Source organism: Empidonax traillii, unplaced genomic scaffold (assembly GCF_003031625.1).
Source record: "Empidonax traillii isolate 1590-97213 ecotype Southwest subspecies unplaced genomic scaffold, ASM303162v1 scaffold55:size2822071, whole genome shotgun sequence".
Lineage (NCBI taxonomy): Eukaryota > Metazoa > Chordata > Aves > Passeriformes > Tyrannidae > Empidonax > Empidonax traillii.
In genome coordinates this window covers 646,492-670,967 of record NW_020955248.1, presented here as the reverse complement: position 1 = coordinate 670,967, position 24,476 = coordinate 646,492, and the positions used below count along the sequence as shown (strand labels likewise).

At 49.5% G+C, this 24,476-nt stretch overlaps 1 protein-coding gene across 3 annotated transcripts; it reads left to right on the top strand.

The window, feature by feature from the left end:
• The first annotated feature begins 26 nt into the window (after window positions 1-26).
• On the top strand, window positions 27-20,243 carry SYNGR1 (synaptogyrin 1). Of its 3 annotated transcripts, none has more exons than XM_027879395.1 (4): window positions 27-211; window positions 11,555-11,792; window positions 13,205-13,350; window positions 15,945-20,243. In XM_027879395.1, the coding sequence occupies exons 1-4, from the start codon at window positions 113-115 to the stop codon at window positions 16,095-16,097; spliced, it is 636 nt and encodes a 211-aa protein (XP_027735196.1). In that variant the 5' UTR covers window positions 27-112; the 3' UTR covers window positions 16,098-20,243. The 3 variants fall into 3 exon arrangements, with proteins under 3 accessions (XP_027735196.1, XP_027735197.1, XP_027735195.1); XM_027879396.1 differs by lacking the exon at window positions 15,945-20,243 and adding an exon at window positions 14,620-15,795; XM_027879394.1 differs by having other exon boundaries at window positions 28-211; window positions 15,879-20,243.
• Window positions 20,244-24,476: the final 4,233 nt, after the last annotated feature.

Genomic DNA, 24,476 nt, shown 5'->3' with positions numbered 1-24,476 from the left:
CTGCCAGGCACGGCTCGGCTCGGCGCGGCTCGGCGCAGCCCGGCTCGGCTCGGCGCAGCCCGGCACCGCCCGCCGAGCCCCCCGCCTGCCTCCCGCCCACCCCCGCGCCGCCATGGACGGGGGCGCCTTCGGAGCGGGGAAAGCCGGCGGCGCCTTCGACCCGCAGGCCTTCATCCGGCAGCCGCAGACCCTCCTGCGGTTCGTCTCCTGGGTAAGGCCCCGCCGCCCCCGGGGAGGGCACTGGCACTAGCACTGGCACCGGCACCGGGGCGGGGGGCGTCCCGCCGGGCTGCGGGGGCGCGGGCGCGGGGCTCCCCCCCACCGACCCCGACCCCGACCTTCCTACACACCTGCCTCTATACACACACACACACACACACACACACACACATATATATATATAAGATCGTTATGCCGTATGTTACATACCATTATATACTATAATAATATGCTTTTATGTATTATATATTTATTATTATATGCTTTATATATGCATGTGTATGCATATGTCGATATGTCTCCACACATCCTAGATCATCACACACACAGATGTGGAGGTATACTTCATAACCGTTTATAGCTCTATCTCTGTTATATGTATATATATGTATATATTTATGTGCAGGTATGTTTGGATATATGGATCTGTCTCTGGGTTTGTATAAAAGTATGTATAAAACTCCATATATATCCACATATATGTGTGCACAAAAATGTACAGCTGCGTGTCTGGATGTGTGGATATAGGGCCATATGGGGCGAGAGCAGTTTGGTTCAGGATTTCTTCCCTGGGGGGGAAGGGATGAATGACCATGACCCCATATCTGTTCCTGTTGGTTTGAGGTTGAGGCGGGGGTGTCTTCTCACCCTCCCATGCCTGTGGGCTTTTGCCACATGCCAGGAGGCAGCAGGATGTGGGGTGATGGGGGAACCTGGGATAGGGGAGAATGCTGCAGTCCTGGGATGGCTCCCCTGTGGGTCAGGGGGTCCTGGGCTCAGGCAGCGTTGAGGTGAGTTGGGGTGGCTACGGGAGCTGAATGTCGCTATGTGTTTTACCCTAATCCTTTCAGCCCCCCCAAACCTCCCTTCCCTGTAATGTTTTCATCTCCGTAATTTGTGGAGAAGGGGACAGAGGGAAAGGGGGGTCTTATGGGGATGTCAGGAGAAGGTCTCTTCCTCTTCCCGTGATGCCGATCTCATGGATCTCATGGCTGCCCGTGGGGCCAGTGCGTATGTGCAAGAAGGTCATTGGGATTAAGGGAGCGAGAGCTGCAGCACTGAGCTGGCGGGGGAGAGATTGAGGTCTCGGCCGGTAGCGGCGAAGGGAGGGCAGGGAGAGAGAGTGGAGGAGACACATACGCATGGAAGCTGAGAGGAAAGGTGGCAGGCTGGCTTTGGGAAAATAAAAGCAGTGCCAGGTGGGGGAAATGAGGACGAAAAAGGAAGGTGGCTGGCCTGGCTCCCTGGTGGTGGTGGGGAGGCACAGCCCTTTTCCTTCCAGCCGGGTGAGTGGGTGATGTGACTTGGAGGGCGGCTATAGAGCCCCAAGACAGCTAAGGACGTGATTAATGCGGGCATTCTGTCTGTCTGTCCATGTGCCTGAGCTTGTTTACACTACAGCACATCACGCTGGGAGCGGGCTGGCTGTGGCTGGGGGCCAGGCGAGGGGGTATGCGTGCCCCCCGTTCCTGGGCAGCTGGCGTGGAGCCAGCCTGCATGCCCAAGGATGATGGACGTGATGTGACCTACAAAAGCTCTCCCACTGCTAATCTCTATGGCAGAATTTCCTCTTTCTCTCTCTGCCACTCTGTCTGGTGGGTTTTTTCTCCTTCATCCAAACACTGCAGGATTTTGGCTTCCCAGAGGCGCCAGTGAGGGAGAGAGAACAAGAAATATGTTTGTTGTTTAATTAGGCACCTACTCTGCTTCAGAGTACACTCTTAGCTTGCTTGCTGAGCTCAGGTTTGTGCCCTGCAAGGTCTCCCCAGGGAAGAAGCACTTCTCAGGGACTGGCATCTCCTTGGGACCTTGCGCTGTTTCCCCCGCTCATCTGACCTTGACAGAGGACAGGATGGGATTTACCCCAGGCACTTCACTTGGCCATGGAAATTGAAGTCCTTTTGCAGGAGCTGGAGGTGCTCCAGGTCAGTGGTCCAACGAGGGAGGCTGGCATGGCCATTATGGTGCAAGTCTATGCATTCCTTCTCCTGCTTTTCCATTGGCTTGGTCTTGTCTGGCCTCCTGAGCCTCTCTCCTTTCACAAAACAGGGAAGCCACAAGCTCACCCCAAATATTTAGTTGTAGTTTTGGTCTTTTTTTTAACTTGAGACCAAGACGGGTCCTTGCGGGCAGTGAAGTCTTCTCTCAGGCTTCATACCCTTTATGGCCCTTTCCATAACTTGGTTGAACTTTGCTGAAAAAAAGACTAGTTCATTGGTTTTTTTGTCCTTCTCACTCTGTCTAGGAGAGTGCTCAGTGACTCCAATGGTCAGGGCCTTCCACCGTAAATCTATTCATGGCAGGGGTTTTATCCATTTGCTTTTGTGATCTTGTGTCCTTCAGTTTAAATGGCGCTTTTCCCTCCCTGGTGTTTTCCCCTGAGTGTATTTATAGATCGTGATTGCATCTGTACTTAGCTTTTCTATTGCCAGGCTCTGTGAGCCAAACTTTTTTGGTGGCAAAGGGCTCTCCCTCCCTGTGGTCTCTGTGAGAGTCCTTCCTTTCACCTGCTCTTGCACACACTGGAAGTACTTTGCCCGCCATCTCCTGAAATCTCATTTGCTTTTATCCTGCTCATGTTGTGACTGGTCCATTGTCTCTCCAGGGCAAGCTGGAGGCTCATTTTGGCCTGTTTCACGTGATGAGCTTTCACTGAGAGCAGAAATTCTCATGATCGCTTCCTCAGGCAGTGACCTTGTGCTTAGGTCATGCAGCCTTTTAGTAGACTTCATGATGGCACGAAGGTGCATATGGCTTTTTACCAACAGAAACCAAAACTGGCTCCTGCCCAGGGAGTTCACAGCCCAACTGAGGTGGTGGCAAATCTCTAGGGAGAATTGTAGGATCAGGAGCAGATGAGATGACCAAAGATTATTTATGTTGCTCCTTGCTGAAGAGGAGACAAGATAAATTTGACAAGGAGAATGCTGAACTATGGAAAGAGGTTAGCAATTCTGGAGCATCAGTTCACCGTGACTGTGTTGTGAGGCAGCTCAGGTTTCGTAGGTGCTTTGAAGGTTGGGCACGGTGGAATAAGTATGCATCTCCCTATAGAAAGGTTGCCTGCTATGGGTGCTGGTGAGCAGTGGTGGACCTGCAGGGCACGTGTGTCAGGTTTGGATGTTCAGCCTCAGCACAAGCCATTTCTCTGCTGCCGCCTTCCCCAGATGTGCTTGCCTGGATGAAATAGTGCCTTGCAGAGCAAGGAAACAGCCCTATGGAGCAATCCCTCCTGAGCATCTCTGCTAAAAGTGCTTCCAACAGCATCTGGATCTTGCATTGAAGGGATTTGTCCAATTTAGCTGAACTGAGGCTTGCTGACAAAAGCAGTGTGTTGCTGGAAGATCCCAGAGGCTTCCTAACCTCTCTGTAGGGAAGAGCAGAACAACTTTCTCCCTATTCCCAGTGGTGGCAGTCAAGAGAAGTCAAGCAACTTTGTTGCAATGTTGCCACTGCAGTTTGCTCCCAGTCCTGGTCTTTCAAGGCAGTGCTCCATGCTGTGCCACTTCACTTGCTGCCAGCTGCAGCACAGAGACGAGCTCTGAGCTGAGCTGCATCTCACAACTGTTTAGCTCAGTTGGTAAGAGCATGGTGCTAATGATGCCAAGGTCACAGGGTCCATCCCCCAGCTGGAATCAGTGATCCTTGTGGGTCCCTTCCTACTCAAAATACTGTGACTCTGGTGCCCCACAGCAGATGAGACGTGGGTTCATGGGTTGGTTTTGCACCACTTTGGTATATAGACTTGCCTTCAGCCTGTTTAGGTGACCCAGCAGCTGGAGTTACTGGTGCTACCGCTGGAGCTTGTGGACCTGGCTGACCCACACCAAGCTGGAGCTGCACAGCTCCAGGATTGTTCTTAAAATGAAGCAGGTGAGTGTGAGCACATCCCTGCCGAGTCCCGTTGCGGCCGGACCCGCAGTGCTCTCTGCAGCTGGCATATGGAGCTGGATGGCTCCTTTGCAACCCACAGGCGTTGGATGTAGCGCTGGTGCCATAAATAAGTAAAATGCTAATTGAAACAGGTTGTTCCAGGTGCTCCTGTCTGCTTGGAAACCTGCTTGCTGGAGAAACTGATGCACTGCTTGGTGTAAAAGCCTAACAAGGCAAAAGTAACTTGCTTTTTGGAAGCAGGCCCAGCTTGCTTGGATGTGGGCTTGAGTAAGAGTATTTCCAACCACAGTTGCACAGACAAAGCAGCCCATTAAAACTTGTCACACAGTTTGAGGTCCCGAGTCCCTTCTGATGCCAAGGTCACTGCCCTCCAAAGGGAGGTTCGCTGAGGAGAGGTGCTGCCTGCCCTCCATCTTCTCTTCCATTACCTGCCGCTGTTGCCACTGTGTCCCCTGGCTGGTAGGAGTGTGCAGACCTTTCGAGCTGGGACAGGAAGTGCTGTCCCCTGTGTCTACAGGCATGGTACATCCCAAACAGCTCTGGCTGAGCAGAAAAGGCAGCGAAGGCAGTGAAGGACAAGAACCACATCCCTGGCTCCACAACAGGCGGGCACATGCAAGCTGGAGGATGGGCACAAGTCACAGCATGGCAGAGAGCCCCATCTCCTCCCTTGCCAGCCTGTCTTGCCATGCTTGTGCCTGGCTTATGACACCACTTACCTCTTCTCAAGGACATCCAGTGTGGGCTTGTGATGGCAGTTAAACTGAGCCTTAGAGCTTGGAGGCCTCATTAGTCTGAAACCAGCTGCAACTGGACTCCCACCTTCTTTCTGTCCTAGGTAAATTTAGCTGAGATATTTCCCATGTTCCTGGACCATAGCTCATGCTCTCTGCCTGTGCTCCTCCACCTGATTTTTGCAGTGTTTGTGAGATACGCTGGTGAGTGATGAAAGAAACACAGAGGTTCAAAGCATGTGCTTTCAGTCAAGCCTTAGGTACAGTTCTTTAAGGGAGTGCCCATTTCTAGGTTTGCTTCAAAAGAGTTTTTGGGAGTTTGTTGTCATTGGTATTAGGTGAGAGATCATATCAGAGGATGAACAGTAAGCGTGCACAATTGCATGGTGATTCAGGTTGGATACAGCAGGTTGTGTCGTTCCCCGCATAGCATTTCCAGGAAGAATCTTAGAGTAGGAACAAATCTCTCATTAATGGCATCGGCAGATAAAGATCTGAGAAGCAGCACATAGGAATCAAAGACAGTCAGAAACATGAACAAATGATAAGAGAATCATATGTAATCTGCTGTTTCAAAACATGAGAGGCACACAGGTGAGAAGCAGAGAAACTGCACAGTGATGGGACAAGGCAAACAGTTGTGGCAGGACGAGGCAGCAGAGAGGACTCATGAGGCTGCAAGAGGAGCAGGTGCAGGTGGCAGTGGGTGCAGTTCTCTGCCTAGCCAAGCCAAGGAGGGAGAGATGTGTTGCTAGAAAGAAAACTGAACTCTTCCATGTGGAAAAAGATGCAACGTAGCAATGTTGGGACTACAAAAGACATGGATACGCCCATGGAGGTGTGGTCATGGGGAGTTGCCAGCAGTTGTGATGGGACAGATGTTCTTTCACCAGGGGAAGAACATGAGACCTGTGGGACTGGACGGAGCTTCCTGAAGATGCCCTCTTGGACTCAGCCTCCTATTACACCATGGGCATCTTCCAATGGCAGAGTTCTTCCTTCCTACCCAGGACTGTAGCAATGACTGCTCCACCATCACCCAGGGCTTGGGATGTTGTGTCGGGGAAGATCAGCCCGGGCACAGGTCTGGTGGGAGGCAGAAGGGTTAATGGCTGGCCTGTCAGCTGCCAAACCATGTGTGAAAAAAAAAAAACTGGCTGGCCAGGAAAGCCTGTCCCAGATCCCGTGGCAGGAATTAGGGATTCGGAGCCTTTCTCCCTTCAGTCACCTGCTCCAGCTCAGCCTCAGCTGGTGAGCTGGGAGCTGGTGCCATGTGGCTGATGGCCAGAGAGGGTGAGCTGGGAGGGAAGTGCTGGCATAGCCATGCTCTTCCCCTGTCCCATGTTCAGGGGAATTGTGTATGGGGAGACTGGCCCCCTCCAGCACCCACACAGGGCTCAGACACACTGTCGAGACCGTGGGCAGGAGATTTTGCTGCCTGTGTGATGCCGGCTGGAGGGAATAAATAGAGGCCGCCTGTTTCCAAGCTGCCAGTCCCATGCGTCTCAAAAGCTGCGTATGTTTTCTTCGAAATGAACTAAATACAAGTAGATTTAATGACGGTAATAATAATCCATGTCTGTGCAGGGCACTCCAAAGCTTTCCAGAGACTCCATTTGCAAGTGGCTGAATGAAAATGAAAGACAGATCATCTCTGCCAGTTTATCCTTTGCAGTCTCCCCTGCTCTTGCTTTCTTTCTAAACAGATTTATTCCTGGTCATTACCAGATCAGACTCAGAAGAGGTTATTGCTTCATTCTTCCCGAGGGGGATTTGATTTGAAGTCCCACAAGGAATATTATGTCACCAAACTATTTCCTTTCTATAACAGGATAAAAAGGGGGTGGGGAGGAGGGAGAGGCAGCATGCAGTGCGACAGAGGCTGTGTCCAGAGGGCATTGCAGTGAGCCCAGACAGGCAGCTCAGCAGAAACCCTCTTCAGCCTCATCCCCACCACAGCCATCCTGGGGATCTTGGGGATGAAGTCAGGAAGCAGCATGACAAACTCCTGGGATGAGGAGCAGGAAAATCCTAGTGCACTGCCAGAGGCTGGCTGTGGTTTGCATCCATCACATGATGCTCAGGAGCATCTGATGCACGGCTGGGGATGGGCAGTGTGGTGGAAAGCCTCACATGATGCTCAGGAGGTTTTGCCCAGCTCCCTGCAGGGCTGAGCCTGCACTGGGGAGGTGGGGACAGACTGGAGAACCTCTCCTCTGAGGGCTCACCTTTGGCTTTGGCAAAATCAGATAAGCAAGTTTAGCAAGAGGGAAAAAAAAGATATTTTTTTGTAGGATGCAGAATTTTGCCTGTTTTGCACTTTTGTCGCTGTAATTCTCCCTTGCATGCCTGTAATGGCCAGCATGAGCCCCGTGAGAAACAAGGAGAGGAACCCTCTCAGCTTCTCCCCATCTCCTCCCCGCAATGCTAAGCATTAAGTTCATTTTGCTGCGTCTTTTGGCAAGTTGCTCTGTCTCTGTCAGCTTTGCAGTGCACCTGGCTCTGGGCTTCACTTGGTGTCTTTGGAGCTCTTGGATGAAAACAGGAGTCAAGGAAAATCGTTGCAACAACCTGTGTGGGTGTAATGTTTAAGGAGAGGTAAAGTGGAGAAAAGCTGGGTCTCAGGAGCAGGCCTGAGTTGGTCAGATCTTCTCCAAGTGCAGTTTTCTGTCCCTTTTTTGAGTGTAATATATTACTGTTATTAAATGTGTACCTCCAGACAGGCTGCATACCTGCCCAATTAACACTGCTCTTGGAGGCTTAAAGAAACCTAAAAATCTCAACCAGAAAATCTAGTTGCTTCAAGCCCTGTTAGCTGACTTAAGCAGCCTCGCTGAAGAAATGAGGCCACTCAGGTGCCCAAAGCTGGGGATGGCTGGCTGTTTTTTGTCACCAAGCACAGGAAAGTGGCTAGTACCTCCCTCAGCAGAGTGAAATGTTGGGAGCCTCGGGATGCCTCCTGTCAGCCTGCACACAAGCCACTTGCCTGCATCTCAGTGCTCAGTCAGAAGAAGACTCCTGCCATCTTCTCCTCACCTCATCTTTGCAGCTGAATGCGTATTTTGGACCATTTCATCAGTGGCCATAGTCAAGACTCTGTGCAGTGAGGATTGGCTATGCCAAATGGGGGGAGAAGAAACAAGCAGTGATAATGCAGGGCGGTAAGAGGCTTGTGCCAGTGCTGCTGGTTGCTGGCATTTCTTCAGAAGTGCTGCAGATGTGATGGGAATGGGAACGTAAATGCTTCATTCTTGAAAACTTGGTTCTTTGTTTATAATCCAGGCAGTCATTCATGCTGCACTTGTGGCTTGGATCATCTTTGCATGGGCATGGATTGTGAAATCAAGGAAATAAAAAATATTTGCTCCTTCTAAGATGACTTGCCACGTCAATGAGCTTCCACCCACCTGCTTCCTTACCAACAAGGAGTAGCTGCCATGGATGAAGTGTGCAACAATTTCTCCTTTAGGGCTGCAAGATCTGAGCTCTCATAATTATGATAATTGTTCCTCAGAATAGTTTCTGGGTATAGACATCACAGGAATAAAACAGTCAATGTTGCCTGTCAGCAGCAGCAGCAATTGCCTCTTCTGCTGTCCAGCTCTGCCTGTCAGTCTGGAACCTCTGGTTGAGCCTGCCCATTCTTGCCCAGTTGGTGTTATCCAGCCCAGCTCAAGGATTCTGTGCTCAGTGGGTCCTCACAGCATTTTGCTGTGCTGTCAGAGTGATGACAGGCTGCCAAAGGAAGCAAGCCCCCTCTCTGCAGTGCTGGGAGGTGGAGCATGGACCAGAGCTGATGCCAGCGGTGAGGAAAACACAGATAGAAGGAGATATCCCTTAAGCTACTGTGCTTTGGTCCATTGAAAGCTTCCCTAAGGACAGAGAGTACTTTGGGGTAGCTGATTCAGGACACAGAAGATAAGCATCTGCAGTGTCTTGTTCTGCTCACAAGTGAGAACGCACTTAGTGGAATCTCCCCAGAAAACTCAGAAAGATCATCTGAAATCTGATGTTTGCCTGTAAATCATACCTTGGCCACCTCCAGGCTATGAAACAGGTTTCTCTTCGTAGGAGAGAAGTTGCAGTGTCTTGGCTGACTGAAGATGGAGAAAGGAAGTTAGGAATGCCACCTCTGCTTGAAAATTAGGGAGAGGGAGATTTTTCTTTGGCCTTGTGATTCTGAGCTGGGCCTTTATGACGTGCCAGCATAAAAAGGTATGAAATAGAAAATGCAAAAAGGAATTATTTTGCTTCTTTCACTCACAAATGAGAGTTCTTCCAGACCAAGCAGTAAATCCAAAGATAAGAGCAGAGGGAAGATGTGTATCAGGATATGAGCAGAGTAAACAGAGGTGTCTCTGGGGAGAGGCCATTACCAAAGTTCATTCATCTCGAATGAGTAAGCAGAGACTCACAATACAGCTTGTTGCAAGGGTTGATCTGACTCAGGGAATCAACATTTTACCAGTTTTGAGCCCTAAACCAGAACTGAACACCAGACTATGCGACTTTTGAGGCTGTTCCTTATCTTCGAAAGAGAAGATAAACTTTCTGTCTAGTGCTGCAGAAAACAGGGCACCCACTTTGCAATCACAATATATGGAGGTTGGTACTTCAGGTGTCAGCATTGGTGGTGGTTACAGCCCCGTGTTGGGATGTCACTTCAGGAGTCTGTTGGCTCTCCCTCAGGCCAGAGGAACAGGGTGTTACTGTCAATGGTCCTAGGCAGACCTGTCAGCCCAGCCTGTTGTGAAGGTGTGTGAGACATCCCATTGAAAGAGCCTGGATGTAATTGTGTGCAATTTTTCTGCTTTCCAAACCATTCGGGCTGAAATTTTGAGGACCAACCCTTTGCTTCTGGCAGAAGAGATTCTTGTTTAATTTTCACAGGCAATTTCTGCAAAATATGATCAATCTCAATTTTCAGGAAGGAGGAAGACAAATCAGTTGTTTTACTTCTAAGCTTAAAAAGCTCTCATGAATTTTCGGAGAACCCATACAGTCTCTGAACTTTGGAACACCACCTCCCAACTTATTTTTAGTTTGCTCTAGTGTAATACACCCAGTTTCAGCAACCCAAGTGTGACCCAATTGTGAGTCTTAGGGTGAAAAAATAATATCCGTGTCAGTGGCTACTTTTTAGAGTTTGGCAGGTGAAACACTGTTGGGTATTGAGTATCTGTCCAAGGGCTGTTGAGGACTGTCAGTAAGGTTTTTCCTCTCGTTCTTGAAGCCACGGGCCAAACAGCAGAGATCTGTGCTGTGGATCTCAGGCATCCAACCCCGCCAATGATAAGTGGTGTATTGGCTTGTCATTAATCAACAATTTTCCCTGAACTCACAAAGCTACTTCTCTGCTTTCTGGGTTGTCTTCTGGTGCTTGATTGGGTTAAGTGGTACTGGAGTCCTTCTGACCTAGCAAACACTCAGACCTAGCTCCACTCCCTGCAGGAGACTCTGCCTCTTCACGTTCTTGTGTTCTGCTTCTCCTTGAGGACTGGGTGGTGGTTCCAAGGGTGCCAGATCTTGTTGTGCAGACATCTCCTGGGCTGGCATAGTGCCCTGGTGATGTCCTAGTACGTGTTAGATGTAAGTTCAACCCATGCCTGAGGTCCCATTTCCTGTCTCCCTGAGGGTCTCGCAGGCAGCCTGCAGATGGGCTGTTCCTACTGAAAGTCTCCAGATGCCCTGCAAAAAAAAAATCTGTACATGCTGCCTTGATCTTCCCCTCTTTCTCCTGTAGCTGCAAGGGGAAGCTGTTTATTTGAGATGCAGGTCCAGGGGTGCTGTAAATAGCTCTCTGCTTTGGTGAACCTGCTGTGTCAAAGAGGGACAGCCTTGTGGCAGGAGACGAAGGCTAAGCCTGTGAGCAAAGATTAGACCAGCAACTGCGGATTAGGGCATTTCTACCTGGACTCATCCTTAATTCTGCTTGATTTAAAATAACATGCAGTGGCAGTGGTGGCGATGGGTAGGGATGACTCACAGTGGCCATGACAGGTGGACCTGGAGGAAGGATGTTTGGCCCTTAAAATCTGTGGGGAAGCTTGAAGGGTGTTGGCATACAGTTGAGTGGTCAGAAGGATAGGTGGTGTCACGGACTGAGCTGATGGAAAACTGGTGGAGAGAGGTCTACGATGTGTGGGGAGATGGGGAGAATGGGAGCCCAGCAGAATGGAGCTGCAGAGCAAGCAGGACTGTGGATTGTGGGAGGGTGGATGGGGAAAAGAGCACAGTAGCTTGATAGATAAAATCAGTGAACAAATGCATGGTAGAAACAATTAATGCCTTGAAGGGAAAGGAGTGAGTGGGAGAATAAGTGCAGACTAAGAGGATTTCCTCTACTTGAAAGCCATTGTATGCAGGCACCCGCACCAAAACCATATCCCAATTTACACTCTGTGTTGCCTCCCTGCGTGTCTGTGGGAAGCCACCCTTACTCCAGATTGCAACTGCTTTGCATCGCTTTAGGTCAGATGGATAAAAAGGTTCAATCTAAAAATGTCCTATTTTAAGTTAATCCTCAGAAATAAAATGAGACCGTCTCCCCAGTAAATTCCCTGTGGCTACAGCCCAGGCAAGACAGTGGGATGGGAGCTCAGCAGAGCAGAGATGTGCTTGCAAAGAATGTCTGTCCCCTACTCCTTTGTGCTGGTCCGGAGAGATGGGGCTTGCCCTGACATATCTCTTACCTCCCTCCCCACCAGATATTCTCCATTGTGGTGTTTGGCTCCATTGTCAATGAAGGGTACGTGAACCGCCTGGACGAGTCAGAAGAGCACTGCATTTTCAACCGCAATCACAATGCATGCAACTATGGCATTACCGTGGGCGTCCTCGCCTTCCTCAGCTGCCTTCTTTACCTGGCTCTGGATGCCTACTTCCCGCAGATCAGCAGCGTCAAGGACCGCAAGAAGGCAGTGCTCTCGGATATCGGAGTCTCGGGTGAGCTTCCTGGCTGGTTGGCCGTAGCGCCTCTCTCCTCTGCTGGCAAGGGAGAGGCAGGGAGCTTCTGCTGCCCTTCAGGTCAGGTCCTTGCTTGCAGGGAGGTCTTTCGGTTCCTTACTCTCTCAGGTTTTCTGTCTCTCTTTACCTTTCTCTTCCTCTCAGACAATCTGGCTGATGCCTCTCAGCTGTTCTCCATAGGTGTAGCTCAGGGAGCCCTTTAGGATCAGCAGGTCTTGGCTCCCTGCATCCTTGTGCTTGTTAAGACCAAGTGTGGATGCCTCTGGAGATGGTATTTCCTCCTTTTCCAGCTCCAGGTGATTGAACATCAAAAAAAGTTGAGAGATTCATGCAGGCTGACTTAACTAGTCCTCCTAAGTTACCTGGCATTCTCTATATGAATAACTGTTCAGGACCTCATCCATCCCTGAGGCTTATTCTAACTTATCATCAGATCTCTCCATCCCCAGCAGTGTGTTAAAGTGACAGACAGAGTGACAGTGTGTGTGTAAGGCCAGTCAGCAGGATCACGAGGAGGTGCTTTACTCTCATGCTGTTATCCTCAGTCACTCTCCTGGCTTGTTCCAGCCATTCAGGCAAACTGGTCAACATCAGGCCCTCCCCAGAGTATGCCAGAGGGGCCATAAGTGGAGTGAGGGCCAGATCAGATGAAGCATCAGAACTTGCCAAGGACATTGGGTTTGCAGGTTTGTCCATGGTTAGCCCTTTGCCCGGCAGTCCCTTGTACAACTGACAAGAGAAGGGGAGTAACTGAGCCCTGTTTTGGTGCTGCTTAGGAGTGTCCATTTCCCTCACTGCTGGGTATCTGCCTGCACCTGGCAAAGAGATTAAGTTCCCCCTTGAGGCTACCCTTTACCTTCACCCTGTGCTGGGGGCTCAGCGTGTTAATGATCCTTCATCACCTTTCCTTGATGCGAGTCCTTGAGCTGTGCTGTCCTGACAAAAGCCAGTCTCTGTGCAACTGCAGGCTGGCTACTTCCCACTCTTCTGGAGCTCCCATGGAAGGAATTGTTCTTTGCTTGTCCTTGCAGGACAAGATTGCAAAGCAGTGGCTGTTTCAGACAGCCCAGGTGATCACTCTAGTACTGGAAGCCCTTCAGGCTCCTTCCCAAGGCCAAATGCAAGTCCTGTGATCAAACCAAACACAAGCAAATGAACTCTCCAGAGGTACTTTCTGCAGACACCTATTGTCACCTTGACAGCATAGCCATTAGTGAGCCTTACCAGCTCACTTGGGCTTAGACTGGCTCTGCATTCAGTTTGGCCCAGTCTGCAACATACTGGTGAGTCTCAGAGGGCTGAAATCTCCAGAGAAATGTGATATGTATACGTTCTGCTCACACATATCTTCTATCCTTCCTCTTTGGCATGTCCGTGGTGGTCCATCCCAGCATTTTGGGCGTTCCTCTGGTTCGTTGGCTTCTGCTTTCTAACCAACCAGTGGCAAGCTTCAAAAGAAGAGGACAACCCACTGAATGAGGGAGGGGATGCAGCCCGAGCAGCCATCACGTTCTCGTTCTTCTCCATCTTCACCTGGGTGAGTACAGAGTCCTGATGTTGGATCAAATGTCCTCTGTACTGTATTATCTTGTGGGGAATGGAAGGTGACTGGCTAAGAGTGGTTGGTTCCCTCTGAGATCTCAGTTCACATGGCCTCCGAGAAGGAAAAGCAGGTTGGGAGATAAACTTGGGAAACAAGGACTCAAAAACTTAGGTGAAAGAAGGTTTTAGAGCATTTACAGGCTCAATGGGAAAGAGAGTCCCATATCCTATTAAGCAGTGTCCTTGACAGACTTCCAATATGACCATGGACAAGCCTGCTCCCCAGGCACCATTATCATAGAATTATACGATAGTTTGGGTTAGAAGGGATCTTTAAGAGCCATCTAGTCCAACTCCCCTGCAATAAGCAGGGACGCCTTAAATTAGATCAGGTTGCTCAGAGCCCAGTTCAACCTCACCTTGAAGGTTTCCAGGGATAGGGCATCCATCACCTCTCTGGACAACCTGTTAACCTGTTTCCCCTGTGCATCAGGGGACTTCAACAGTATTTTCATAGACACTAAATAGAGAAGGGAGCTCCAGGCCAGGGGTTATACCCATCTCCCTCCCCGCTGTGCTCCTGTCAAATGAGCTGTTACCACTGGCCACAAGAGGCTGCAATGAGCGTCCCTCTGGGCTGCCTGTTTGCAGCACTGCCTCACTGGGTCGTCTCTTAGGAAGATGATGGTGCTGTCTTAAGATTGCCCTTTCCCCAGCAGTTCTTTATTGCTAGTTCCCTCGAAAAACTGTTGTGTGCAAATATAAATATCCTTGATGATTTCCTCCTGCCTCTGAAAGCACCAAGCACAAGTGATTTTTTTCTGAAGTGACAGGATAGTGCCAAGCAGGAAAGCATTTTAGCCTTAGCTCCATGCATAAGTGCTTGTGGCTTTGTCTTCTCCCCTTCCTACAGGCCTTAACATTGGGCAGGGTCCAGATAGGAAGGGTGCTATAGGACCACAGAGCTCTTGGAGAGGAAGGTCACACCAAGCAGGATCAAGGAACAGCAGTGTGTGTGTTCCCTTCATGAGCTGTGTCCTGCACTGAGTGCTGCCAAAATCCCCTTGCAAGCTCCAGCAGAAAGTTTGACAAGGAGCAAGGCTTTTGCAAGGTGCCATCACATGCAGTGGTCCTCCTCAGTTCACAGGCTTGTGAGTGGCTAAACAAGCATCTTCTTCACCTGGTTCCTTGGGGTTTTTATTTCAAACACCGGTTTGCTCTGCCTTACTGATTCTCCTTCCTACACCGCTCTCTCTCCTCACAGGGCAGCCTCGCATTTCTGGCTTTCCGGAGACTCAGAGACATTAATTTTCAGGAGGAATACAATACCCTGTTCCCTAACTCCCCATCCTTGCTGCCTTAGTGCCCCTTGCTGATGGAAGAATTTGGGGGAAGGGGTGGAGGGATGCAGCTGGAGGAGGTCACTGAGCAGAGCCAGTTCCAGTGCCCTGACCTTGGGTCACTACAGGGCATGGGATGGGAAGACATGGGCCACTGAACTGGAGTGGGGTTATCCACTGAACGGGGGATCTCCCTCTGGAGAGTTGGAACTGGCAATTTCTTCTCCTCCTCTGCTCCGTTCTCTCCCTCACCCATACCCTAACTAATGCTCTGTAACACCACTGTGCCTTTCTTTAGATGACTGCTCAGACCTAATACTTCAGCCAGGAGATGCCCTCTGCCCCCACCACTTTATCTCTTCCAATTCTTTTCAGACCTCACTCCCCAAAAACCTCTCCCCGCATCACCTGCTAGACTGCTCACCTCGATCGTGGATGCTCTGGGACAACAAACCATGCCTGCTGGGGTCCACAGTGCTGAACCCCATGCCCAGGCTCTCTCAGTCCACCAAAAGGTGTCCTGCCTGCAGTGCCTGGGGCAGGAGGCAACAGTTTGTTTGCTGACCACCCCCTGGTCTGGGAAGCAGCCACTTTGCCTCCTGCTGCTCCTTCCCAAGGTCTGTGCTGCACCGTGTGGATGTTGAGTGGTGAAGGGGTTACAGGGGGTGACCTCTACCTCACTACTTTATGTCAAATCCTGCTCTCCTTCCTAGCCTCTCCAAGCCAAATGGCAGTGTAAATCCAGCCTAGCAGCTGACCCCGCTGTGGTTTTGCTGAGGCAGATATTGCCTTCCCACAGGCAGGAGGGAATAAGCACGTGCCAACTGAGCCTCTGCGATCTGTGCCATGTTGGTGAAACCCCGTTGCCAGGCAGGAGGTGCCCATCACATCCCAGAGAGAGCAGGGAGCCCCGGCAGGCTGCACACAGCCAGCTGCACTTGCAGCCACCCCTGCCCAGCCCTCCTCTCTCCTCATGGGCTCATGCTTTCTGTGGGACAGCCTGGACTTCCATGCTCTTGGGGTCTTTCACCGATGCTCCACCAGGCGGGCCTCGCGCACTAATCCGTAACCACTACTAACCCCACTTTTGTTTGTTTCTCTTTTTCGGTACGTTCCTCCTCTTTTTCTCCTCTTCCCTCCCCTCTCTGCTTCCCATGTCTTCCCTCTGCCTCCTCCCTTAAAGGTGGGCCAGGCATTCCTGGCATATCAGCGTTTCCAGCTGGGTGCCGATTCGGCCCTCTTCTCCCAGGACTACATGGACCCAAGCCAGGACTCCGGCATGCCTTATGCTCCCTACACGAACGAGGAGGATGCTACAGATGCGGTGGGGACATACCAGCAGCCCCCTCCAGCAGATGCTTTCGACACCGAGACACAGGGGTACCAAACGCAGAACTACTGAGCCACCGATGCCCCTTTCCCTTCCCCTTTCCCTTCTGCCCCCTTTCCCACTGCCGGCAGAAAGCCGAGGCACAAACCAGACACGTGCATAGTGGTACTAGAGGTGGCTCTCAGCTATGCTCCAGCCTTCTGGGTCATCTGTTTTTATTTATTGTTTTTAAAAAAGGAAAAAAATAGAAAAAAAGGTTTTCCCATCACCTTTTCCTTCTCCTCTCCCCCCAAGCTACCTGCCAGAACCAAATTTTCCCAAAATCTGCATTGTGACAGGAAGGTCCCCCCTTTCCTTCTCTCCCTCCTGCTTTGCTGCAGATGGCAGTGTGTCTGGTGGGCAGGAGAGGGGCTGTGGTACCAGCAGGGTAGGGGAGAGGGTGTTGAAGGCAGAAGGGAAGAAATCAGAGGGACCGGGGACCTTCCTAGAGGAGACAGTGCTGCTGAAGGCTGGAGTAGATGTATGAGCATCCAAATTGGTCTGGAGCACCTGGTGGCTTGGGGAGGGGAGTGGTGTTGGAGTCAGCATACACAAGTGTGAGGATGGGGCGTGGAGGGCAGCAGGAACAGTAAAGATGAGGGCTTTTCTCTGCCACATGCTAGTGAAGGAGGGGTGTTTTATTTTTAGAGAGCTTGGGAAGAAGTGGTATTGGAGTGGCGGGAGCACAAAGAGAAAAAATGAGAAGGGAAGGAGGAAGATCTGCAGGTGCAATCAGGAATCACAGGCTAGGTTATAGCAAGAGACTGAGCAGAGCAGAGGGGCAGTGCCATGAGATCCAGCCCCCTTGGATTGAGGCAGAGGTGGTTCCCCTCAGCTGTACATCCTGCTCACTGCTCTTCTCAGACCAGTGTTCGATGAGGCAGGAGGGGAGCCATGCCCAGTCCCTGGGCCCAGATACAGTGCCCCTGGGAGGAAGGATGGAGGATGTGGACTTCTGGGGCCCCTGAGAGTCCTCAACCCCAGCTGGATCGGTTTGCAGGGGAGAGGGGAGCTTTGTCCTTTCATCCTGGGCAAAGAAGGAGGAGAAAGGAGGAGGAGGAGAAAGACAGTTTTGCTCCTCAGGTCCTTACCTTCCTCTGTTCCTCTGCTATAACATTGCAAAGCCTCTTGCTGATGCCATCCTTGTACCACACAGGAATGGAGCAGGACCCTAATTGGAAAGAAATGCTGCTGCTGGGATGGCCAGCATGCATCTGGCTATTGCACAGGGGTGCAACCAAGCGGGGAAGGATCCTGCCGTGCACAGCCGCACTTTGCCTTCCACTCAGATGGGGAGGAGGTCTTGATGTGCAGAGAATTGGGTGAGGCCAGACTGAGCTCTCTGAGGACTGGACTTGCCATAGACCATACCTTAGCGCTCTTCTGCAGCATCTCAGATCCTGTCTGACTTTAAAGCCTCGCCTAGGTGGCAGCAGTGACTCTTCGATAGAGCTCATTTCGATATCATTCCACACTCCTCATGATTTTTCTTCAAGTAAAGACACAGCTGTGGAAGCCCACTCTCTGTTCTAGGATAGAAGCAAGGTCTGTGTGTGAAGACAGGTTCCCAGATTTCCCCTGAAGGGAAATAATTCAGCAATAGCTACCTGGACAATCGTCCCTGGCACAGACATCTCTCAGAGCACAAGATGCAGGGTTTACCTTGCAGTAGTGAGGAGCTCCATTGCCCAGGCAGCCACCCTGCTTGACGCAACATTGGTCCCCGTAGCAGAGATGGGGAGCAGATCCAAAATCTGTAGATGCCCCTGCTGAGCATCCAGCCTGTTTCTTTGTAGCATCCTTAGGAGTCAGGAGGATGGGACACAGGTCTGGCCTGTGGCTGTGTGAACACCTCTTCTGAAGGAAGAGATACCAGTCCTTCCCTCCTCCCAGCATGACTCCTTCCCAGCTTCCCCACAGTGATCGGAACGGGGTAGGGAACTGTAGAGCAGCAGGCTCCCCAGAGGGAAGTGGGGCGGTGTTCGCTGTATATAGACACGGTTTCTACCTGCTCCTACCAGCAGACTTGTGCTGCTGGTGACTATCACCATGGCTTGTCCGTCCCACGGCTTGCCCCACTGTGCTGGTAGTTACCCAGTGGTGAAGACAGGAGAGGGGGACCAGCCAGCCCCTTGGACACAGCAGGAATGACTGGGCACGCATTCCTTGCTCTGGAGCTGTGAGTGAACGCAATACTGTAAATAGGAGGGGTGTTTTTTGGAAGGAAGCCCCTTGAGCTTTATTTTCTGTGGGTTCAGCCTAATATTTAGGCTTGAGATGGGTTTACTTTTTTGAGAGGGGTTTGTTATGACTGTGGCTGTGGGGGGAGCTCCCTGCAGACCGTCTCCCCCTGGGGGAGAAGAATGAACAAATGATGAGGTGGAGGAGGAGAGAAATTAGTTGTACTCACCCAGACTCATCTGTGTCATCCTTCATGCTTTCATATAGGGTGTGGGGAGGGAACTGAGAGGAGGAGGATGCTATAAATAACCAGCCCTCAGCACAAAAATGTGTTGTACTTTTGGATGGAACTGCCCAGCACCTGTCCCCTCTCTTCAGTGAGGGACCAGGTGCATAGGGAGAGGTACAGAAAATATGTGGGAGGTCTACCTGAAGCTCTGTTTGGGGGTGTGGTGCAGGAGCATCTTACATACCCTTTTCCCATCAGAGTTACGTAGATGACTAAACACCATTTGGGGCTGACTAATGAGCAAGGTTTTCTTTATCCTCTGGCTTATTTCCCTCATGTAACCAGCTGATGGTCTCAGATGGGCTTGAGGCAGGTATGAGCTTCCCCCTCAGAGCCAGCACTTCAGTGAGACATGAGCCAGGTGGCTTCATCCCGGATTATTGCCCCTCTCTCTGTCCCTCTCCTCCTTGCTTTGCATTTGTAGGAAAGGCGTTGGTGTGGCAGAGGACTCCATAACAGTAGATACTCAGACAACTTCTTGCTTTTGCTCATGGCAGAAGACATACAGCTCCTTGGGTTAATGTGCTCTCAGCCTTTGCAGTGGAGGGTTGGTGGTGACAGACCTGGGGGTGGGAGTCTCCTTGTTTGCATGTAGCTCTTCAAAATGCAAAATGCAATTTCCACTGGCATTTGGCTTGTTCTGCAGCTGATGAGACATACAGACCTACCCAAAGGGCTGGTTATCTTATCTTAGGCGCTTCTGATAAGGTGCTGCCTATTTCTGGTTATCATAGGCAAGACCTGAACAGCTGGCTAGAACATGTCCCTATTATATTCTAAATGTGGGTGATATCAGCCCCACTCCACAGATTAGGAGATCAGAGGGAAGGCTGTATAAGCAAAATCATAAGGCAGCTTTCTTCCCTTCTGCCATTTGTCCTGATTATAGAGGATTACCATCCCCCATTGGGAACAATGTTCCCTTGATGTCTTCTTATCTTAGGAAGTCCCCTTGTAAGGGAGTGTCTCATGGAAGCAGAGACTCTGAAGGGCAAAGGGATGATGAAACTTGACCCCAGTTCTATCTGTGGCTTCAGTCTCCTGACCTGTCCCCATCCCTGGCTCACCCGTATCCTCACCACCACCCTATTCATCACCTCATCACACATACCCTTCCTCTCTGCATATTCCTGGCAGTTCCCTCAGGGGAGGAGGTGTCTTTGTCCCTGCTCCCTCACAAGCACTTGGGAGGACCCGAGAAGGCAGCATTGCAGGATGGTTCCCACAGGAGTCTCAGCTCCGGTCCCCAGAGCAGGTACAAGGCAAGGAGCCCAGTGAGGCCACCTCATGCAGCAAGTTCAAACCATCCATCCAGAGAAGTCCCTGCTGCCTGCGTGGCATTTGTAACACCACCTGGGCTGCCCTGCCCCTTCCCCTGCCACATTACTGCCTGTGTATAGTATATATATTATATATATATATTTAAAGAGATGTATAATATAAAGCTATACATATATACGTATATATGATGACTCATGGATGGCCTGCCGCATACAGGATCCTCTTGAGTGGTCTTGTCTAAGCCCGAGTGTCCCTTCACCCCTCCTCCCTGTCCCCCTGCCCCTGTCCGTTCTGAAATCCAACTACAGTGAACCCCGCCACCTCGGCACCTGTGTTTACAATGTCCTATATATTTGTGGTTAACAAAGTGAAGGTGGTAACTACTGGTGTCTCAATAAAGTTATGATGTTCAAAATAACCAAACTATATGGAAAAAAAAAATATGGTCTGGATTTTCTTCTTTGGGGAGGGATGGGGTTTTTTTCAGCTTGGTTTGCTAGGGGAGCATTGGCTCCCGTGCTCCTCCATGGCCAAGCTGGCAAGTTTACTGACAATCAGTGGCTTGAACAGAGGAAAGAGACCTAAAGAACTGACTGCCCTTACTGAGATGTTTCAGGGGGAGCTAATGGTTACTTGTTTTACTTGGCCTGAGTTTCAAATTACACACCGTCAAGTGTCTCCTACCTAATCAGAAGGAAAACATGAGGAACTTGACATGCCATGTTAGAAGTGGGCTCTCACTGTGAAACGGATATGGCAATAGGAGGTATGGGAAGGGGACGGGGAGGAATATAGGATACAAACCTATATGAAAATACATACCTGTATTTCCACAACCGGGGAAGCAGATTTGTTAATCCCGTGTTGTGTCTTTACCTCTATTCATCTATGTGTGACCATTGCTCAGGTGTCTGGTGTAGTGCATTAAGTTTTTTCAAAACATAATCAAATTCTGGGAAACAAGCTGTCAAGACACTGCTGACAGTGGGTGTCAGTGATTGGTAGCCCACCACTAAAAAGGATCTTGTTTCAATGGTCTCTGCAATAAAAATGAAACTCCAAATCCCGTCCCACACTAATGCTTAGGTAAAGCTTCCTTCTCATCCTTTTGTAATGAGTCTGTCACCCACGTACCTGAGTATCACATTTCCCAACCCCTGTGGGGTTTGAGGGCAGTAAGCAGAGGCACATGATGGTGAACAGGCTCTATCTAGTCCTCCAAACTGTCTCCCCTCTCGGGGACACAACTGAGCACACATTGGAACTGCACATCAAATTATATGCAAAAGCGTTGATGAACCAACCCATCTGTTTCATGATTAATCTTTGTTTGGACAAGACCCTTCCTACAGTCACAGCTTTTGGGGTGGACGTGTTGTGGAGATACTGTGCCCACAGAAAGGCAAATGTCTGTATTGGCAACAGGTGGAATTAAAAACTGGTGAGACAAGATGTTGCCAAAAGCAAGCATTTCAGATGAATAAGACTCTAACATTACTATTTTGTGTTTTCTAATAATTTGAAATCTCTTTAATTTTGTTTTCTGGTATGTCAAGTGCTTATGAGTCATGTTTTGAAGCTTCTCCCTGAAGCCATGACATCCAGAAGCAAAATTCTATTATAAAGGTGGAGTTTTTTTTAAAAAAGAAGGTCACATAATCCCAGGACTCAAAAGAAATGAGACTTTGTTTAGTGTATCAAGGAATTCAATAAAATTATACATTTTGGCACAACTGAAACAATTCCATTTCCCTCCCTCAAAGATCCAGCTGGCCTAAAGCTCTGTACAAACTGTTTTGCAGTGATATTTGGGTCTCTCTTGCAGGGATCAGCACTCTCTCGTCATTAGCCCTTCCTCTGTCAGTAGCTCCCCAGCTCTCTGGGGGGTGCTATTTGCCCCATCTTGTTTCTTTGCCATTCCAGCATGCCTGGAAACAGTGGCCTGCAGAGAAGTGAGGAGCACCATTAGGGCACCTGTACCTGTGGGAAGCATCAGGCTGAAGGTGGAGAGGTAGATGGGGAGACCTCCGGGTGCAGCTGCGTGAGGGCTCACACCACCACCCTCTCCACCACCCTTCTGTCTGCCGTAGGAGCGGAGCCAGTGAAGCAAGCAGGCTCTGGTCAGAGAGACCCTTCTTTTTTTCCGTATTACCTCCTGCAAGCCTTGCCAAAAATCATGACTTTCCTTTCCATCCCCAGCCTCCGTTATCATTAAAACAAGGCAGAAAAAAATCTCCCTGAACATATCTCACACATGATCGGTAGAGAGAAACTAAATGTGATGTGATGGCTTCTGCTGGTGATCTTACAAATGTTTCCCATTGTGTACGGTTTCCAAGTGCCTACAAGAGCACTGCACCGAGGCTGCCTCAAGCTCCCTGCTCCCCATGGCATGTTGTTCAGTCATGCTGTTCACCTTTCATCCAGCAGCCAAGCAGTGACCATGCTTCTTCCTTTCCTGCAGAGAAAACTCGGGTAAAAACAGGAAGGCAGCGGTACAGCTTGGCACCAGAAATACTGTGTGTGTAATCCCTAGCACTGGGGACAGAGAAAATATGAGAGTAATTACAAAAGGAGAGAGAGGGAGAGAGAGAGAGGAACACGAAATGTGGGAGTTTAACATGACAGAGGGAGCCGTATATCTGATAGTCACTGAATCATATAATTTATTTACTTGTGCATGGATGGTGAGGTTCAGTGACCAGTGTCCTGCATTCCTGGGGAGATTTTGGCTGCATGGAAATAAAGCATGATAATTTCTGAGAGGATTTACAGAAAGTAAGAAGCGTAAGAAAAAGATAAAATAAACTTGATCAGTACAGCCAACAAAAACTCAGTTGGTGCAGTATTTCATCTTCCAAGTGCTGCACAAAGCTTTTGGTCTGTGTGAGCAGACATTCACAGAACAGCACACCAGCTTCGTTAGCACTGTCCTTTGGAGGACTGTGAAATGCTGGACAAATGTGCATTTAACACTGCAAATGGCCTTGTTTGCTAAATCTTACCATTCACTTTTTTTCCAGGCCAAGTAGCTAATTGTCTCGCTCAAAGTTAGGGCAGAAGCTGAGTGACAGAACTACAGAAATATCCAGGCAGAATCTGGCACAAGTATTTTCACCAAGAAAAAAATGCTTTGCACCAGGTCTATGTTCCAGCCCAAACTGGCAGAAAAAAATAAACCAGAATGACAAAGATTAGTGACTATGAGCTGAAGCCAGATATTTAAATTAGGAACAGGGCACATTTTTAACTGCAAGATGTGACAAGCCATTGTACAAACAAGGAAAGTGGCAGCTTTTCTATCTTGTATCTTAAGGGAAGTTGTTTTGCTCTCTCATTGAGTTCACATTCTGCCTTATCGCACCCTCACACAGACTCTTGCTTTTTTTGGTCTCAAAAGCACTCACTTATGGATAGGAAAAGACAGAAATTACTCCTAAATTCGCAGTCCTGCAGTGCAATACATGCTGGCAGTTCTGAGCACACCCAAAGCCTTGTAGATTTCAGTGGCGCTCTGAGCAAGGACAGGGTCTGACTGTGCTCATCAAGGTGCATGACTGCAGCCTTCAAAGGCATTAAATAACCATAAGCTGCTGCTGCAATGCTGAAAAAGTGTCATCGCGTTTTAAAGCAAAGACACTTGCCTGTAGATTTTTAATGACACGGACAATGCTGTGCTCTGCATTTTTCTGCAGCACTGGGAATTCTTGATACTGGTAAGAAAACAAATCTTTGTCAGTACAAAATCTGTCCATCCTACTTTTAATATAGATTTGAGACCTATTCCTTTAATTATTTATACCTGTTCACAGCTTTATCCACAGGAATACTCTGAATGACATCAGTGAGACCAAGCTTATACAGAAGCCTAACCACGAGGAAACTTGCCTGTAGACCGAGGTTCTAAATTTAGCATTTTCATCTATCTTTGCCCAATATAACCTTTTAAAAAAGTAATTCTGCCTGTATACCTAACTCTGCTTGATTGGCTGTGTATTTGTAAGCCTTGTGTGAAGGCAGAGAATCTGTAATCTTTGTATACTCCGAAAAAAGAAATGTAACAAAACAATAGAGGATTTACAGGAAAGGAAGCTCGAAATCTCCGGCAGAATTCCCTGCAGCAAAAACCATCGTTCCATAGAATGAGGTTAATTAACTGGCAATTATTTCTGAAGTGCATCTGAATCAAATATATCTGCCACAAAGATGTCATTACAAGAGTATCAAGCTACTGCTGGAAGTCAAGACTACTTAACACTCCCACACTCACCACAACTGCACTGCTGCTACCCATGACTGAAACTACACGTCTCTCATGTTGGAGCCCCTTCAGCCACGATTCACACAGGGAAACACATTCTTCCCCAAGCCCCCCTCTGCCCAGCCTGACTGCCAGCCAAAGCTACTCACACTCCTGGAGGGCTCTTCCGCTAACTTAGAATGTTAAGAAAGTGTTGAGAATGAATCTCATGTCTTCCCTCCTGCTCCAGATGAACTGATTCAATGGAAACAGCCTGCATCTGCCTAGAAAGAATTTTAAAGAAGATCAAAATCAGTGATGGCTGGTTTTGTCTGTATTGTTCAGGCGGGCACACAAGTGATTTTACTATTGTGCCTGACTTGAGACCACCAAGAACTGCTCCAAAATGCAGTGGATATTG

Bases quoted from the DNA above. Each gene is read 5' to 3' on its own strand.
- SYNGR1 (XM_027879394.1), top strand. From the start codon at position 113: ATGGACGGGGGCGCCTTCGGAGCGGGGAAAGCCGGCGGCGCCTTCGAC. The intron at 212-11,554 runs GTAAGGCCCCGC...CCTCCCCACCAG, and splicing joins TCCTGCGGTTCGTCTCCTGG to ATATTCTCCATTGTGGTGTT. The intron at 11,793-13,204 runs GTGAGCTTCCTG...GGTCCATCCCAG, and splicing joins CTCGGATATCGGAGTCTCGG to CATTTTGGGCGTTCCTCTGG.